At 40.2% G+C, this 19427-nt stretch overlaps 1 protein-coding gene across 1 annotated transcript in view; it reads left to right on the top strand.

Annotated features, from left to right (window-relative positions):
* LOC113405360 (lysine-specific demethylase 4C-like) overlaps positions 1-19427 on the top strand; it is a 390365-nt gene that overhangs the window by 231742 nt on the left and 139196 nt on the right. The window contains exon 16 of the mRNA XM_026646511.1: positions 18990-19171. Within this exon, the coding sequence (XP_026502296.1) occupies positions 18990-19171 (182 nt within the window). The remainder of the gene's footprint in view (positions 1-18989; positions 19172-19427) is intronic.

Genomic DNA, 19427 nt, shown 5'->3' with positions numbered 1-19427 from the left:
CTAAAGGGAAGAGCAATGCTTGCCCCTTTAGCAAAATGAGGCCTCATCAAGAGGCAGCTGGAGTTAGGGGACCTGAATCACAGACACCAAGGCAATGCCAAGGTCACATATATTTAGTGGGAGTACAAGAGCTCTGTTTACAAGGATGCCAGTTTCTTCAGTTGTTGCCTTCTGTTACGAGGCTCCAGCTGCTTGCTACGCTCACCATCCTACTGTCATTCCTCTCCCCACTTCCATGGTCTCTCACTTTCCTCCAGTCCCGCTTGTGGTATGGGAATGCTTCACTTTGTCCTCACAGTGAGGACACAGTTTGTCCTTTCATCTCTCTGTGTGAATCCAGTCAGCAGCATTCCTTTCTCTTCCTGACACACCAGCTGGAGAGCAGTGGTTAGATGAGCATCGATCAAGGGGAGCATCTGTTTGTTAACCAGAATATGAATACCAACATCTGGGCAGAGGTTTTTCTCAACACATACTTGAACATCGATTGTCAAATATCAAAGATGGTAATAGCAAGTGTTACTGTGTGCAAAATACTCCATGCTCTAGAGCATCTCTGTTGGGATGTACATCTATCCTATAGTGATGTGTAATAACCAGGATTAGTTTGGCTTGTGTCATATAAGAGAGCTACCCCAAGAAAGACTGCTCCTGTTGCAGCATCTGCTGATCCCCTTGTTTCTGAGCAACTGCTGCTTTTACTGTCCAAAAAGCTGCTGCAGCATCACCTGCTGTTGGTATTAATTCTGTCTCATCTAATATGTTCTATCTAGGCCTTTCTACAGCACTCATTTGCTCTGCTTTCTGTGTCTTCTTTGAGTCTGTTGAGTCATGGGTCTGATCCAGGTAGGGGCAAGGGGCATTTTCCCAACCTGTTTATTAAGTTGTCCTTGTATCCAGGTGTATTATAATAGGCGATAACTATCTGAAGTGTACAAAAACCATAATGTGAGCTCTGAAATAAGGGCTTGATTTACTCTGAAAACACCTATTTATACTGATTTAGCAGTTCCTCTTGGTCTTTCTAGCTAATATTTTCTTACACCGTTCCGCCTGGACACTCTTGTTGCCAGATGATTTCTTATATTTCCAATCTTTTGGGGTTGACCAGTCTGCTGTTTTTTCAGGTATTCAGGGAGATGAGTGATCTCCTGGCAAGGAAATGTTAGTATAACAGGAATATTCTTATAACTACATCATTAGTATAACTGTAGGTTGGGCACTTCATAGCCTGTTAACATCTGTGGTGTGAGACCCAACTGTCACACTCTATCTATACTTTTGCTGGGTATATTCCTTGGGGTTGCATAAATTTCCAGTTTGTTTAATTTTTGAGGGGTTCTTTGAGACTGATGAATGATCATCTGCATGGGGCATGAGAATATTAGGTTCCCAGTGGATTATGATGCACGGAATTCAGTTCTTTCCCCATTAGCAGCAACCTAAAATGAATTAAAAACTTAAAATTCATGCAAGGGATGTATGCAAGCTCTGGTGATACGTACTTGGTGATGTGCTTCTTTGAAGTGTTGTCAGAAATACAAAATAGATGAGGCTAAATGGAGTTAATGAACTGGTCTTTTTCTCTAAACCGTTAAGTGAAATTAGTGCTCATAGAAGGAGCTGTATTGAGAGCCCTGGAGACTGAAGTCATTTATTTGCTGCAAGCCAGCATCAGCTGTGCGAGTTTCTCACTCTGCCTTCAACCTTATTCTGGAGGTTACACCGTTTGGGTGAGAGGAGAGTTCAGTCTGTACACCCATTCAGTCCTTGTCCTCTGTGTTGATACTACCCACTAGGGTGTCAGATACTATTAGAATTTTGTGATTTGGACACCAGTCCACTTGAAAATGGATTGGTTAATTTACTTCACATATGAATTTACCATTTACCTTTGGAGTCCTATCTAGATTCAAATTCTGTGTTTGATTAGGATCATCTTAGTCCCTAGGAGATGTATATTCACATAATCAAACCAATACTAATTTTGGCAAAACTCTGTATGATTGGTAGCCTTTGTTCAGAAGTTGGGAGGTAATGCCAATATCGAGGAGGACTGGAATATCATACAAGAAAATCTGGATTACATTGAAAACTGGAGTAATAGAAATGGGATGAAATTTATTAGTGCAAAGTGCAAGGTCATACATTTAGGGACTAACAACAAGAATTTTTGTTGTAAGCTGAGGACTTATCCGTTGGAAGCAACAGAGGAGGAGAAAGACCTGGGTGTATTGGTTGATCACAGGATGACTATGAGCTGCCAATTTGAAGCAGCCATGAAAAAGACTAATGCAGTCCTAAGTGCATCAGGCAAGGTATTTCCAGTAGAGACAGGGAAGTGTTCGTACCATTATACAAGGCACTGGTGAGATATCATCTGGAATACTGAGTGCAATTCTGGTCTCTCATGTTTAAGAAAGATTAATTCAAACTGGACCAGGTGCAGAGAAGGGCTATTAGGATGATCAGAGGAATGGAAAATCTACTTTATGAGAGGAGACTCAAAGAGCTTGGTTTATTTAGCCTAGCCAAGAGAAGGCTGAGGGGATATACCGTTGCTCTCTATAAATATATCAGAGGGATAAATACCAATGAGTGGGGAGGAGTTATTTAAGTTAAGCGCCAATGTTGACACAAGAACCAATAGACATAAACTGGCCATCAATAAGTTTAGGCTTGAAATTAGATGATGGTTTCTAACCATTAGAGGAGTGAAGTTCTGGAACAGCCTTCCAAGAGGAGCAGTGGGGGCAAAAAACTTAACTGGCTTCAAGACTGAACTTGCTACGTTTATGGAGGGAATGGTATGATGAGACTGCCTACAGTGGCCTTGGCTAGTAGCAAATATCTCCAACAACCAGTGATGGGACGCTAGATGCGAGAGGGCTCTGAGTTACTACAGAGAATTCTCTCCCATGTGTCTGGCTGGTGGGTCTTGCCCACATGCTCAGGGCCCAACTGATTGCCATATTTGGGGTCAGGAAGGAATTTTCTCCTGGGTCAGATTGGCAGAGATCCTATGAGTTTTTTGCCTTCCTCTGCACCATGGGGCACGGGCCACTTTCAGGTTTAAACAAGCGTAAATGGTGTATTCTCTGTAACTTGAAGTCTTTAAATAACGATTTAAGGACTTCAGTAACTCAGCCAGAGGCTATGGGTCTATTACAGGAGTAGGTGGGTGAGGTTCTGTGGCCTGCAACGTGGAGGAGGTCAGACTAGATGATCATGATGGTCCATTCTGGCCTTCAAAGTCTGAGTCTGTGTCTAAGAAGCACCTCTGAACTGGAATTGCAGGTGTACTTCTGATGTGAACTGAGAGGTATCAGCAAACCTATGTGGGAAAGCTTGCCCATGTCTGAACTACGTTGTTATTTTTTTTAGTTGTCTAGTATTAATAGTCATTTGCTACTATAACTCCTGAGTTCACCTATCATTTTTAAAAGAGGCAGTGCATGCTAGATGTGTGGTTTATATCTTAATTTTTCTGTCTCCAACAAAATTACATATGGAAATAAACCCACAATACAAGGGAACAGAGAAAAAGATACAGACATCGTATGTTCATTTGAACACATCTGTAAGACCCTCCGATGCTATGGTGATGAGCAGTCTAAGACCCTACAGTAGATAGGGATGATGGGGGAGAGAAAGTTATCTTCAAGAGCTAATGGCAAAATTAATACATTATCTGACACTTGGGCAGCTATTCATTGGAATTTCACCATATTTACTAAGCTGCATAATGGCTGGAGGAAGACTTGTCCCATCAACCCCTGGCAGAATTTCAGCTTTTTGTTCATAGGATTACTTGCGAGTTGCGTTCTTGTATTTTGTTTTTACTTATTTACTTTTACTTTACTAACTCTGATTTCATTATGACCTGGGGCATTTTCTCCAATAATTTCTCTGCAGCGTCAGGGCTGGCTTAGGTATTTTTAGGGATTCCATTATTGTAACAATTGTTCTTTCATGAGTTCTCTTCATCCTTGGTTTCCTTGCAGAATTGTTTGTACATATTTTAATGTAAATCATTTTTTTAAAAGAAAATCTGTCTTGCTGTATATCTGTCTTTCCTTGTTATGCTTATTTTGATGGAATTAATGTCTAAAGGAAGAATAGCAATGAAGAATAGACGGGATTGGGGAATAGGGTGACCAGATAGCAAGTGTGAAAAATCGGGACAGGAGTTGGGGGTGGGGGGGGGAATAGGTGCCTATATAAGAAAAAGCCCCCAAAATCGGGACATCTGGTCACCCTACTGGGGAATCAAAACCAGAAAGTGCTGCTCACGCTGCCAGATTTGAAAAATAAGTGGAGCAATACAGTAGGAACTGCATGTCACACTTCAAATGTTAATAATGTTTGCATAATGATTCCTAGTCTTATGTTCAATTCAGGCTTATTAGCGTGTGGTAATATACTTTTATATTGAATGCAGTCATATTTCTGCTCATTTAAGCAATAAAATGCAAATTCAGCAGAAATAGTAAGTAGATTAACTATGGATGCTTATTTGTTGGCCCCAGAGATTGTTTTCCTGCGTTATTTGGGCATAAAGCATTAGAATCTGTTTTTAACTAAGTTTTTCATTGCCCTTATAGTTTACAGTTTGAGTTAGCATGTTTCTTCTATAATGTTTCTAACATTTTCAATAGCATTCATGAGTCCAAATTGAGTTTGCTGACTTCGATTGTAAGGTGAGAACAGGGAGGGGGAAAAAAGACTATTGTGACTAGAAAGAGCAGCTTGAACAAGAGTTTGATTGAATTAGGGGGAAATTGCTCGTTTTATAGCTATAGTATTTATATAATATTGCAATATAAATCAAAGCTTCCTTTGCTTTTTTTTATATTCAGTCACAACAGCATGTGAAACGTACTGAACAGCAGCTGCTATTCAAGTCATATAAGATATATTCAGTAATGTCATAAGCAGGTTAAGCAAGTTGAATGGAAAGTAAAATCATATGTGAAGATCCAGCTATAGATTGACTGACCATGAAACCTAAATTGCTAAATTCTAGTTCAAAGTCCTTATTCCTTGTTTGGTCTATGAAAGTACCACTTTACTCTGCTCTTCCATGCATTACTTTGGCGGGGGAGGGAGGAAGCCATTAACCTTTTGGCACGGGCTGATCTATTTTTGCCACCATTAGCATTAATATATTTTGTATTAGCATATTGTATTGCAGGGTGGTAGGGTCTTGGTTTTAAACAACTTGATTGTGGCTTTTTTTGTTGTTGTTTCATTTTTGCTATTCTGTAGTTTGAGTACTCAAATATAGGGCAGGTATTTTGCACACTTCTGCATGTTGTTTTGACAGTACAGTAACTCCTCACTTAACATCGTCCTGGTAATTGGTGTTACTTTGCTGATCAGTTAGAGAACATGCTCATTCAAAGTTGTGCAATGCTCCCTTATAACGTTGTTTGGCAGCCGCCTGCTTTGTCCACTGCTTGCAGAAAGAGCAGCCCGTTGGAGCTAGCTGGTGGGGGCTTGGAACCAGGGTGGACCGGCAGCCCCCCTATCAGCTCCCCGCTCCCCTAAGTTCCCTGTGTGGCAGCCGCCCAGCAGGCTACCACTTGCCGGGCAGTTCAGCTGTCGCTCCCCTCACTGCCATGTGCTGCTCCTGCCCTCTGCTTTGGAGCTGCTCCCGGGAGCCTCCTGCCTGCTGTGCAGGGGGGGAGGGGAAGACTGGTGCTAATGTCAGGGTGTCCCCCTCCCTCTCCTCCCCACTCCTTTACCCCATCTCCAGAGAGCGAGGGGGAAGGGGGATATGACAGGGGTCAGGACAGAGGGAGCTTGCTGGCAGCAGCTGCTGTCTCAACTTGCTGATCTACTTAAAAAGGCAATGTACTTAGAGTGGGGTCAGCGTACTTAAAGGGGCAATGCCTCTCTCTCACACACATGCTGTGTGTGTCTGTTTCTCTCTGCCATGCTCTCTCTCCTCCCTCCATTCGTGTTGTCTTGTAGAATGTGAGGCTACATTAACAACAATGTGTTAACCCTTGAGAGCTCAGCCGAGTGCTAGTTCATCATTTAGCAGTAAGGCATTCCCTGGGAAATATCCCACCCTCTTCCACCCTCTGACTTCATCACCTCAACCAAGCTTCACAATCATCATTGCTGTGTACAGTATTAAATTGTTTGTTTAAAACTTATACACCTCTACCCCGATATAACGCGACCCGATATAACATGAATTCGGATATAACATGGTAAAGCAGTGCTTGGGGGGGGGGGGGGGGCTGCGCACTCCGGCGGATCGGTTTCACCTATAACACAGTAAGATTTTTTGGCTCCCGAGGACAGCGTTATATCGGGGTAGAGGTGTACTGTCTGTCTATCTAGCTATCTATCGAGAGTTATAGTCTTTTTTCTGGCAAAAAAAAAAATTCCCTGGAAACTAACCCCCACTATTTACATTAATTCTTATGGAGAAATTGGATTCGCTTAACATCATTTTGCTTTAAGTAGCATTTTTCAGGAACATAACTAAAACGTTAAGCGAGGAGTTACTGTATATTTAAGCACCACAACCCTAGCTATATATCATTGCTCTGTATAGTTATAACTGTAGCTGTATATCATTAAGCTAGGTGGAAAATATACTACCCATTCTTATGTAGTCTAAAGTTTTTCTGATACATTTTAACTTAATTTTAAAGGACTAATAAAAATTAGCCTAACCCTCACATGGACCATTTCATTATGTGAACTCAAAGCATTTTACAAAGTTGAGTAAAAATCAACTGTGATTTGGAATACTGAGGCAGAGAGAGCTCAAGGCCAAATTTTTCCAAAATTTTATCAATCTTTGACACCTAGAGGCTTATCTTCAGAGATGATAAGACCTGATCATTCTGACTGAAGTCATTTGGGAGCTGTGGGGGCTCAACACCGTTCTAAGATAAACTCTGTGTCTTAAGTTGGCCACCCAAAAATTAGTGATTATATAGGAAGGTTTTGGCATAAGTAGCTAGGCCCAATGTCACCCACTGAGTCAGTAGCAAATTTGGGAATAGAACCCAGGTCTTCTGACTCCCCATGTAGTGCCCTGTCCGCTGGATCATGCTTAAGGCTGCGATTTAGTCATGGGTATTTTTTAGTAAAAGTCATGTACTGATCATGGGCAATAAACAAAAATTCATGGCTCGTGACCTGTCCATGACCTTTACTATAAATACTCCTGACAACATCTTAGCTAGGGAGGCCTTCAGGGGGCCACTGCTCTGAGGTGCCTCTGCAGTGCTGCTGCTCTGGGGGGCCCCCGGGGTCAGCCCCATTGGCCACTGCTCAGGCGGTTCCCGGGGCCAGCCGCACCTGCCGCTGCTCAGGTGCTTTTCTGGGGCCAACTCCCCGGGGCCACCCGAGCAGCAGCTGGTGCGGCTGGCTGCAGGGCCACCTGAGCGGCTGGCTGTAGGGCTGCTCCCCGCCTAGGCAGCTGGCCCTGGGGTCAGCCACACTGGCTGCTGCAGAAGTCACGGAGGTCTTCCATGACCTCTGTAACAGACAGACAGCCTTAATATCCTAGCTTTTTGTGTTCATTAAAACTCATTAACCTTTAATAAAACCTGTTTTGTTGCAATTTTCATAGATGCTTTGAAAATTTGTATAGAGAAAATATATTTTGTCTCACGAAACAATGATACAGAACCATAGTCTCAGATATACAGCCATGTGCAAATTCCCTAGGATTAAAAGTAAGCCAAAATGAAAATGGCATTCCTGCTGTATTAGCACTACTTCTCAGCAGCCTTCCCATGAGTAGCTACAGAGTCACCGGGCAAATTGGATATGAAGTTTGCCAAGGAGCCAGATGTCTCTTCTGTAAGATTATCTTCCACAGACTAGTTTCTGGTTTTGTAATTACAGTCCAAAGAGAAAATGGAAAATGTATGACTTATGAAGGATGAGTTCACTGGAACATGGATACACAATATCCCACAGTATCTGATAGTTAAAAGGTATCCTAGCAATTAGTTTTTTTAAATTAAAGAATGAGTTTGTTGAATTATCATTATCTTTGTCTGCCAAAATCTGTAACTACTATGCAGACCATCTGCACTGTAAGACCCTCAATTATAACACTTATGTTATTGTACCAAAATGTTCTCTTAGTTAAGTATTATTCTGTTTGTGATACCATCTCTCTGACATTGCACAAAACGTTAAACTCCAAAAGTTGATCACTGAAAAAAGTTGAGTACAGTTGCTGTCCAGTACTTGTACAGTATTAATGAAGCATTTAAGAGATGCAGGTTCTAGTGATCTGTGCAGGGAACTGGGAGCATGAAACTTCTGAGTTACAATCCCAACAGCCCTTGATTCACCATGTGAATTTGGGCAAGACACTTGAATTTCTCTACTTCTGTTTTCCCATCTATAAAATGATGATAATACTTAGTTACCCAAGGCCCTGATTCAGCAAAGCACTTGAGCACATTATTAACTGTAAGCATGAGAGTACTGCCAGCCCTTAAAATTAAATATGTACTTTGCCCAACATTGGTTATGCAGAGATTGATTATTTACTTAGAGCAGATTCACTGCTGCTGTTCTGATGCTTTGTGCTGCTCTGGGGATGGAAAGCAGCCATAAACTCAGTTTACTAGGCTTAGAACTGCTTTGCATCACTGGAATGGCACAAAGCAGCTGCAGTGTGCTGGTGAATTTTGTCTGTAATGTTTTTAAAGCAATTTAAAGGTTAAAATGATGCTATATAAATATTTATTTTATGGATTGAACATTAGACAGTTTGATCAGTGAGAATGCATTTTAATTTCTGGAGTAAATAGGATATACACTAACAGCTAAGCCTGTCATGTCTCAGAGTTCCCTTTTATTGCTAGGTGAGAAATGCTAGGTTTTGCCAAGATTTCACTGTTTTTCACTTTTGCTAAGCCTCCATATGTATATTTGTGGCCATAGGTTGGACAAACTTTGTATAGTGGCTTAGAAAATCATAATGATTAGAATGTTCATTAATATGTAACATTCCTTGAAATCAGAAAGACATTTGAAAAAAAAAATAACCGTAGACATCATCTAAATAGATTTTACCTACTAAGTTTACACTAAAAATATAAGCCTTATCCGCTGTCTCCGGTAGGGGTGATATTTGGGCTCTCTCCATAGTGAATTGTGTATGTTTTATTACTTTGTTTTTGTGCCCAGAACTTCAGATTATCTTAATACTGAAGACATAAAAATAAGTAAATGAAATCTTGCTTATTCCCCTCTGTATGGAATAGTTCACATATCTTGCTGAAACATAAAAGGCCTTATTTACCACTTCTATACATCAATTTTACACCATGAAATCACATTGGTGTAATGGAATGAGGAGTCAGGCCTCAAACCTGTAGTATCTCGTTTCTATGTCTGTGTAGTAAATGTACATACAACAATATATTACACATCAGTATTTTAATAATCCAGTTTCTGCTCCTTTACATTTATGCAACCCTATTGAAGTCATAGGGTCTATCTGGAGAGTTAGTGTATGGCAAGCTACTAAGCTACTTGAATCTACTCATGTTTCAAATGGGAGTAGTACAAAGAGCACTACAGAACTTTTAGTGCATGGTACCAGGCACTACACAACCAGTTAGTCGGTTGAGGGGGTAAACTGGTGCATTTTCTTCCATTGTAAACCAATGAGTGTTTAGGCCCACATTTGAATTGTGGGTGCTTCAGTATATGGGCATCCAACTGGAGACATCTTGGGCCTGATTTTCAGAAGCAATGATTCGACTTCAGTTGAAATCAGTGGGAGCTGTGGGTACATATCGGTAATACTACTGAAACTCAGGTGATTATTGGGTTGGGTACCCAAAATTAGTGAACATTTCTGAAAAAATTGTCTTAACTTTTTGGGCCCAGTCCTGTATTCCTTGTACATACAAAACTTCTATCGGCTTTTGTTGGGAGTTCAAAGAATGCAGGATTGGCCCCTAAATCTGTGTCTTTAGCTGGGATTTTTGCCATTCATGTTATGAAATAGAAATATGTTTTTTGTAATGAGAGTCATTAAGCACAGTAAAACAGAGGTTTAGAGTGTCAACATGCTCTATTCCTGTTAGATTAGTCTGTAACGTAAGAGGTACATGGCCTGCTTGTGCACGCTTTGAGCCCTCAGTTCTCTTTCTGGGAGTTTCTGGGTGTATAAGGGATACAGTCCTTCAGCCAAGCCCTATAGGGTTTAATTAATTGACACTTATCTGAATAAATGTTAAAATGATGTAAAATTGTTCTTTACTAATTGTTTTTGTGTCATTTAAGTGAAACTCTAGTTATTTACATACTCTTTTAAATTTCATATTTAAAACATTTTGAGATAGGACTGATGTGTCACATGTTTTGTGATATTTTACTAATGTTTATAAATGCACCTAGTTAGTTTCCCTTCTAATCTAAAACTAATTTGTTCCAGGAGCTCTTAGGTTTAGACTTTAATACCCTGATTCAGTTTGTCTCTCCTCATGTACAACTTTTATGAGAACCGTGGAACTTAATTGTACTTCATCAATCAGACGTATTCACCAAATAAATAACACAGACTTTACAGAACTGTTGTTATGAGATATTCACAAAATTAACATTTTTTATCCTATGCTGTAAAACCTATTGCATTCTTCACGGAGAAAATGAAACAATTTCTGAAATCTAGTTTGTAGAAATAAAACAGGAACAACGAAGTTTCAAAGTTGCAACTTTTTTTTCTAATTGAGTGAATCGATTTTTTTTTTAATTCCTTTCAGGACATTTGAAGCTACATATAATGCCTCCCAGGGCTGAGATTATGCTCAAGTACCTGAAAAATAACAGATGCTGCTATGCTCTTCATAGCAGAGAATGGTGCTGTACACAGCCAGAAAACATCAGTGGAACATAACCCCAAGCAGCAAAATCATTGTTGAGATTGGCAAAAGAAAATTGTACTGTATTAGAGTCTATGGCTTTTCACATCTGCTAGGTTAGATCAGCAAGTACTGGCAACAGCCCATTCTGCAAATGGCCCAAATGTTTCCCTTCTGAGAATTTCACTTTAACTTAGTAAGCAAAATTTGTTCAAAGTAGATAATATTGAGTGTTGAAATAAGTTACCCCAAACTTTTAAACTAAAACACTTCTGAAAACAAGGATTGCTTTCATTAATGTATTATTCACTTAGTTATTTGGACTGCAGCACAGTAAATGTTTACATGTTGTTTGTTTTAAAAGAGATTTTCCTTTTTCCTAAAAGAAGTCCTGGTCCTTATTTTTCCTATTTTGTCTAGGTAGTAAAGAAAAAAAAATTCTTCCTCCCTGAGACAAGTAAGATGATAGAGCATCAAGTGTGTATTTGCAAAAGTCAAAGTTGGTATGTCATTAGTTATATTATATACATTAATTTATCCTATATGAGGTTCAGTTTCTGTCTTAAGAGTGTATTATCTAGCAAATGGTATGGAGTTTTGGCACTGTTACTGCTAGTATAGTATCAGTACCAGTAAGTCTGAACTCTCATACAATAGGATGTATCCTTTGGCAATATTTATTAATTTATATTACGTTGTTAATTATTTCATGGAGTGTTAATACTTCTGTTTTGGAAATAAATCACATATGCCATGTTTCCCTGGGAAACAAAATACTTAACCTTGCCATAACCTGTACAGTTTCCAGGCAGCACAGATAACGAGATGTCACTTACAGCAACATAAAAGTGCCTCCGAATATTGGGAATCCAGTTCTCTGTCTGGCTTGTGGATGTAATGAAGGATTTATTAAATGAATAAAAGATTCATTAATAAAGAAAAATCTCCTTTAATGCCCACATAATCCAATTAATAAATGTTTTGGAAGATAGTGATCCATTCGTTTTACTGTTTCGTGAGGAAATGTTGTGCAATACACAGCCAGAAATGTAGGTGGAATTACAAGAAGCATACAATGTACTCGTGAAAGCACAAACAAAAAGACCAGCTGCTCAGGTACAGAAAATGTACTTCCTAAAGTGCTGAGCTGTTAAGCTCACAAGTAGTATTAGAAAACTGTAATGGCCAGAAATGGTACTCCATTTAGACTAAGATGATATCAATTTATCATCTAAGCATTTCACAACCATGTTAAATCTGGAACTAATACTGCTAGTATTATAGTTTTTCTTTTGCTAACACCAGTTGAATGCAAGTAGCAAACATTGTGTCATAACTTTCCCATTACAGCTCAGTAAAAGCTCTTCCAGCATTCCGGTATAAATTCCAACTTTGAGGGTTTAAAACTCAATCAGGAAATTTTTCTCTGATTTGGAATGCAAGTTCTCAACTTAAGAGCACATTTTCTTTCCTCAAATTAAGGCAACCATTTGACGTCTGGTATGTGGTCACTCTGAGACCTGTGTGTTTCACACAAACATCTCATACGTAGACTAGAACAACTCCTTGAGAGTTACACAATTACTCCATTGAACACTCAGCTAGGGTCAAACTCTCAACCAGGTGTTGAACCAGCTTCTTAAGTTGCGCGCGCACATTTTGAGCATTTGTACATGCAGAACCCAAATTTGTGTGCATGAACAGGAACTTAAACGTGCAAATTAGAAGGACAGCTCTTCAATTAACATGTGAAATGTACTTCCTACCTGGAAGGCCTGCCAAGAGAGTGTAGAGGAGTGAGGTTAAGGCACAGCAGTTCCCGGAAGCATGCTGAGCTTTCCCTGCCCACTAGACCTCTTGGGAGCCTCAGAGGGGACACATTAAGCCTTCCCGCCTCCAGAATAGTAAGCTACATCCCCCCCCCCATCAGTAGGTGCTCAGGCTGGATGAGAGGGATGCCTCCTAGCTGAAGACAACATCTCTGCTCCTGCTTTCTTCCTCAGTCTCTCTGAGAAATTCTGGACTTGAGTTGGTGGCGCCTGCATCTCCTACAGAACCCTCAAGAGCCCTTTTTTTCTAGGAGGGCTGTGATCTGCCCATTTCAAGCTATGTCCTGACTGGTAGGAGTCTGTTCTGAACTTATTCACCTGGGTGAAATGCCTCTGATAGGTTGTCAATGTGCAAGGCTAGGGCCCCTTTGGGGTAAGTGCTTCAGTGATTTCTTTGGTAGGAACGTCTTCTCCACTGTAACTGCATTTCAAGTCCACACCTCAGTCTTCTGTTGCTCCGAGTTCAGTATAGCTTTGTTCACTAGGAGATCTGCCTCTAAGACACTTCAGCGTTCTGTCGGGTGTCCTCCAAATTATGATATGGCTGTTACCTGTTTGGGCTTGGTCAATTTCCAGCTGTTCCTGTCATACTTATCCCTACCCATACTTGCTGCACATATAGTCTATGTGCCGCACTCAGATTTCAGTGCATAAAGAGTTCTGTGAATAACTAGGGGAACTGGTCTTCATTTAGGGTTCTGGGAATAGTTGAGGGTGAGGGTTTATTTCTCCAACAGACTATGAGAAAAGGAGGTTCACCAGCTGCAGGAACCACCTCAGCCCATGTTCATCAGCATGGGATGAAGTTTGTGAATACTCTGAACCTTGAACTCATAAAACCAGTTCAAGGTGGCGGAATTTCAAAACTTTTTTCCTCCTCTTTTTCTCCCTCAGATAAGAGACTTGAAATGAACTGCTTCTTTCTACTTTCCTGTGATTTAAAACTTTGGAGCTCACTTAGTAAGCCAAACTTTGTAAGAGACGCACAGCACTAATAATACTCCTTACCCATTTTATAGGGGTGTTCTGAGCTTGCTTAATGTTTGTAAAGGTTTTTGAGATCCATGGATGAAAGACTGTTATATAAGTGGCTGTTGTTATTGCACTTGGAAAGCATATGAAGAGAAATGCTGGCTTGATATGAGACTACTCTGTGCCTGCTCCTTACAATCATATTTTGACCTTGGCACGGATGCTAGTGTAAAATGTTCCGTTTGTAGAAATAGTGTGATGTTTAATTTTGTTCAGTTCATTTCCTGGCTGTGCTCGTTTGGTGCTAGCTGACTTCTTTTAGGCTTTATCGACATGCAGACTTGCACTGGCTTAACTAAAGGTTTGTTTTAAAAGCAGCTTAGTTAAGCTGGTGCAAGGTTGTGTGTAGACGCTCTTCGTTCGGTTTAAGAATAACTTCTTTTTGTTTAGCTTAATTTTTTAATTGCACCCCATGAATTAGTAGAGTGTTTTTTTAGCATTATTGATGCGATGCTGGCAACTAGTTAAGGTACTTAATGTTCACTTACCTTAGTGACAGCTCATAGAAATTAACCAAAGTTTGACTGAGGATTTTTTTTATCTGAACATCAGATAACTGAAACTCTTGATTATTGGAAGGTCAGATTCATTATCCCAAGATTTGACTTCACATAACCACTTTCTGTACTGCAGTCATGTTCCAGGAAATAAAGACTTCAATGCACAATCAGGGGAGCTGGCCCAGCAAACACTTTCTGCAGTCAGAGGACTTTCCCAGGTCAGAAGACTTTGAACACGATCTTAAGTCTGCTGGCCAGTTCCCCTCGCATAGCTTCCTACCCATATCCGGATGTGAGCACATATGATTTTATATGCTGTTAGACTCCATCCATAGAGTCTTATCTGCTGATGTTCTGCTGAGCCAACCAGCCCTGGGAGAACAGAATGTTTATAAGAATGTGAACCAGATAACCGAGTTTCTGTTGTTAAAAAGTCCGGATACCAGTGTATAATGTGTATTCTCAAAGTAAAGCATTCAGGTCTACTCCTGAGCAGATTTTTGTGTGTGAAAGTATTTTTGCATTAAAGAATAATCTGTTCCTACAGCTCATTTCCTTTGGAAGTGTAGCCTCACTTGTGACATCATCATTGGTAGCTATGGAAATAATTATACTGTATGATATAGAGTATTATGATATCAGATGGGGAATAAGCAACAAGAACAGATGAACTGTTAAGGAATAGAGAGGTTCTTTGTTGATGTAGTCAGTAATCAAAAAATGGATCATTAAAGAATTGAGCAGCAAGTCTGACATACTGGATAAATTGCAGAAATGCTTTTCAAAGTTTTCCACGAGGCACCAGTAGTGGGTCAGTCTTACAATCCTTACACAGGTAATCAGTTGACATGAGTAAGAGTTTTGACTGTATCAGAAGTAATGGATTTGCTGCATCAAATTCTCATATTTGAGGGAAGAGGGAAACATCTCAGGGTTTCTAAATGCCAACAAGAAATGTGAAAAAAAATCCTTAATAGCCAATTTTTTTGTGGGATTTGCTCAAGAACAATACTTTTTTTTTCTTTCTGTGCTGACCTGGTGTAAATGGGCAAAGCTCCATTTAAGTCAATGGAGTTATCTCCTTTTACGCCAGCTGAGAATCTGGTCAACAGTTCCCAGCCCTGTGCCCATTTCTGGAAGATATAGATTGTAAACTCCTCAGGGCAGGGATTGTGTCTACCTGTGTGTTTGCAGAGTGCTTAGCTCAGTGGCGCTCCAAATCTGTCTGAAAGTGCAATTTTAATATAAATATTAAAAATAATGACAATAGAGAGGTTCAAAAGTGAGTTGAGGGAGAAGTTTAGTTCTGGAGAGAAATTAGCAAGAACATAAGAATGGCCATACTAGGTCAGACCAAAGGTCCATCTAGCCCAGTATCCTGTCTTCCAGCAGTGGCCAATGCCAGTTGCCCCAGAAGGAATGAACAGAACAGGTAATCGTCAAGTGATCCATCCTCTGTCATCCATTCCCAGCTTCAGACAAACAGAGGCTAGGAACACTATCCCCACCCATCCTGGCTAATAGCCATTGAACATAAGAAGGATGAAGCTAGCAATGAGGTTGTTTTATAAGGAAAAGTAAATAAAGAAGAGAAAGGGGCCAAGAACAGAGGTTTGAGAAACTTCATGACAGAGTATGTAAAAGGGGGTAGATGTAAATCCTCCACCAGAAAATTTGTTAGGGAGTTGCCAGAGAGCAAAGTGCAAGAGACATTAACTCATTGTCTTCTGCTACATTGGCAATATAAGAAATAATAATCTATGCCTGTCGTATTGAAAATGACAACACTGATAGGTGTTGTCATGGCAGGGAACAATATATTTTATTTCAAGATTCTAAGATATTGTAAATATGCTCAACAGAACTCTTTTAACTTAAAAAAATATGGTGGAACTTTTGGTTAAAGGTGGATTCTATATTCTGGAAATCTTAATTTGTCCAACTATTCCTACATTGTTAACTATACACTTTGTACCTGCATGTCACCCAATAGCCATCTGTAAACTGAATTTAGGTTTGGAAACTGCTGTTCTCATACATTTCCTGTTTTTCTCAAGTCTGCTGTATGTACATTGTGGGCAAATGTTTCTTGAATAGCAGTGTATAACATTGTAAATAAATTTACATGTAGTATATGTCAGTTTATTAATTCCTCTATCTAATATGTGGCCACATACTATGTTTATATGAAAATAATTCATTTCTGTACTCATCACCAATACAACTATTATGCTTTATAATATTTTATGGCAATTCAGGATAGTTTTATCAGAGGAAGAGATCTATAAAGCCTTTACTTCTTTGTAAGCTGGTGAAGGCAGTCATGGGCTGAAGGAATGTGATGATCCAGCTTACTTAAACTCTTCTATATTGTTTTCTTCTGAAAGAAACTAATCTTCATAAATACATTGTTAAAAATGAACACCACACTATAGAACTATCTCTTCTCTTCTTCTTTAAATTGTATTCAATGACTTTTCAAAGCTTTCTGCTCTTTCCTCTCTCCCCATTCCCAGGGTTTTCAGTATCCGTAATAGATACCTACCTGTCCTTCCATTTTTCTAAAAATTCCCATCTCAAAGACCTCACAGTCACCATTCATCTGACTGCATAGAAATTTCATGTCCTCAAGAACCACTGAGATCATTCTTAATCATGGGTATATGCGTGTGTGTATGTGGAAGGGGATCACTTCAGAGAGAAACTTTGCCACAAGGGTCAAATAATCTTCCCTGCAGCCATCTTTCCTGATTTTGTTGTTCTTTGCACCTGGGGTGATTTACTAGTAATAAAAGTCCACAAAATTATCTTTGCAGAGTTTTCCAGCAAATTTTTACTAAGGCTGGGAAACAGGTTCCCCTTCACAGAGTGAACAGGGAGTTCTACCCCCCCATACCTATGCAGTCCAGGGATCCTAAAGAGATCATTGCCATCCATGTGGAGGTCACATGGTGTGTCTCCACCAATTTAGTCCTGGAGGACCCATTAAAGCAACACCAGGGTGAATTCTCGGCCCTGTTGAATGAAGTCAGTGGGAGTCTTGCCATTGACTTCAATGGGGACAAGATTTTACTCCAAGTCTCTTGTCCCAGGACCCCATTTTCTACATCATTCCTGACAGACACCTATTAGTAAGCAGCTTCTTGATGGGAGTTAGACTAGTTTGCCATGCTGCCCAAGGAATTATTTCTCTTTTGCAGTCTCAGTCTGGCTTGAAAAGGGGTTGTCATTATCTTTTCAACCCACTAAAACCTGTTTCTTCGTGATTGGTTAAAGGATGTTCCTGGTAGCCAGAACTGGTGGCTCTGTCTTGCAAGTCTCCAGTGAGAAGAGGGCACTCTCCTTCCTTCCTTCCATCCCAGTTAAGAAATCCTCTAAAAGATTAGACTATTCTCTGTATGTATTTATGCCTGATGTTCTTTGTCCCTAGCACTCAGGAGAGTAAAATTCAACTAGTAGAACTAGTATTAAAGAATCATGCAGAGCTGCAGAGGTTCTTTGTCCTATGAATAACTACTAGCTTTACTTTTATTTGAGGGCTAGCTGCCTCCTGGGCAGAAAGGGCATCATCCTCTGTCCTAGAGATATGCCATATCCTACTCAGTGTTCTCTTCACACATTTCCCAGGTGCTACTCAGTAGAAATGAATGCCTCCCGGGAGAATGCCTGGGAGGTCCTTCGTTCAGTGATGTGAGTCAAGGCTGTTTTAATCCGCTCACCTTTCATCGTGGGTCTTCCATGTGCAGGAGAGCTACAATTAGACAGATCCCACTAGTACCAAATCTGGGGAGACTTGAACAGAAATTAATTGCATGTTACCCCTAAACTTTGCTTCTGTGAGAGTTCCAGCTCCCTGTGATGAGGACTGGACATTTCTAGCATGTGTGTAGTTTATTTAATAGGGTAAAATTAGTCATTTGCTATGGAATTCCCAGCTAATTTGGTGCAGAGGTTGCTCATAGGGTGAGGTGGCAAAAATCCACCTGGGGGGAAAGGATCTATCTACCTGTGTGAAGAAGAGAGGAAGGAGTAACCTATTAGTCTCAGGCACTGTGAGGGTTTTCAGAGGGACACAATGTACAAGTAAGACAAACTTACTTTCAGGTCTGAAAAGGCAGATTCCTGAGAACACCGGATCCTCCTTCATGTGATGGCCCAGCAGGCTCTCAGCAGGAGGCATCACAGCCACCACTGAACGTCACCTGAGCCTGATCATAGGCAAGGTCTGATTGTGTCTCAGAATTGCATATTTTTAAAGTCCAAAATATTTGTGCATTATATGCTGCAGAAAATGAATATAAAGATATTTTAAAAAGCAAATCAAAATGCATCATATTGGGGAAAACCAACTGACTTGCTTGGTGCTGGTTGACAGGCTCTAGCATGGTTCCGTGGTGGGAGTTAAAGAAAGTGCATACTAGGAAGGAGGCAGAGGTTGGAGGAAGTAAGAGATGGGGGATATAGGTGTTCACTCTGCAAATCTGAGTATAAACACAAATTGTAAGGCATATAAGTGTTGCAATGCTCCCTGATGCTCTTTATGTGGCGAAGTAAGCATGTAGCACAGGGGCAAAGCTCTCCTCGCTACCCTGTACTGTGGACCTCTTCACCGCACCACATAATTGTGTTATTTTGCATTTGTTCTCACATGCCGAAGTTCTTTTGACACTGTTTGCTATTCATTGCTAGTGCAGATGGATACTTCAGTATCGTTTGCCTTCATCCCAAGAATACAGTTTTACCAAGTGTTTATTTTCTTTAAGAACTGCTTGAGACTCCCTTAATCGAAGAGGAAGTGCAAGAAACAGAGTCATGGGCCAAACCTCTTGTCCACCTTTGGCAGAAAAGAGCACCCGATTTCATTGCTGAAAAAGAATATAATGCAGCTGCAGCCAAAATGGAACCCCATTGTGCCATTTGCACTCTCCTTATGCCCTACTATAAGGTAAGCCGGATTCGAATAATTCAGTAGTTATTTGGAAAGGAGTCTTTAATGTCTCTTTTATAGCTATGCATGACAATAAAATTAAATGATGCAAACACTAATCATTATAGAAGGTTAATTTGTGACATGAAAAGGAAAGGAAAAATTCATTTCTAGCTAAGACTCATTAGTATAGAAAGTGAAGTATTAATCACTACATAAGGGGTAAATGATCCACCAGCCACAGTAAATAAATTTTTCAAGAAGGATTTACTGG

Source organism: Terrapene carolina, unplaced genomic scaffold (genome assembly GCF_002925995.2).
Source record: "Terrapene carolina triunguis isolate 2854851 unplaced genomic scaffold, T_m_triunguis-2.0 Scaffold35098, whole genome shotgun sequence".
Lineage (NCBI taxonomy): Eukaryota > Metazoa > Chordata > Testudines > Emydidae > Terrapene > Terrapene triunguis.
The sequence above is the reverse complement of the archived record's forward strand: the minus strand, read 5'-3'. Positions and strand labels throughout refer to the sequence as shown.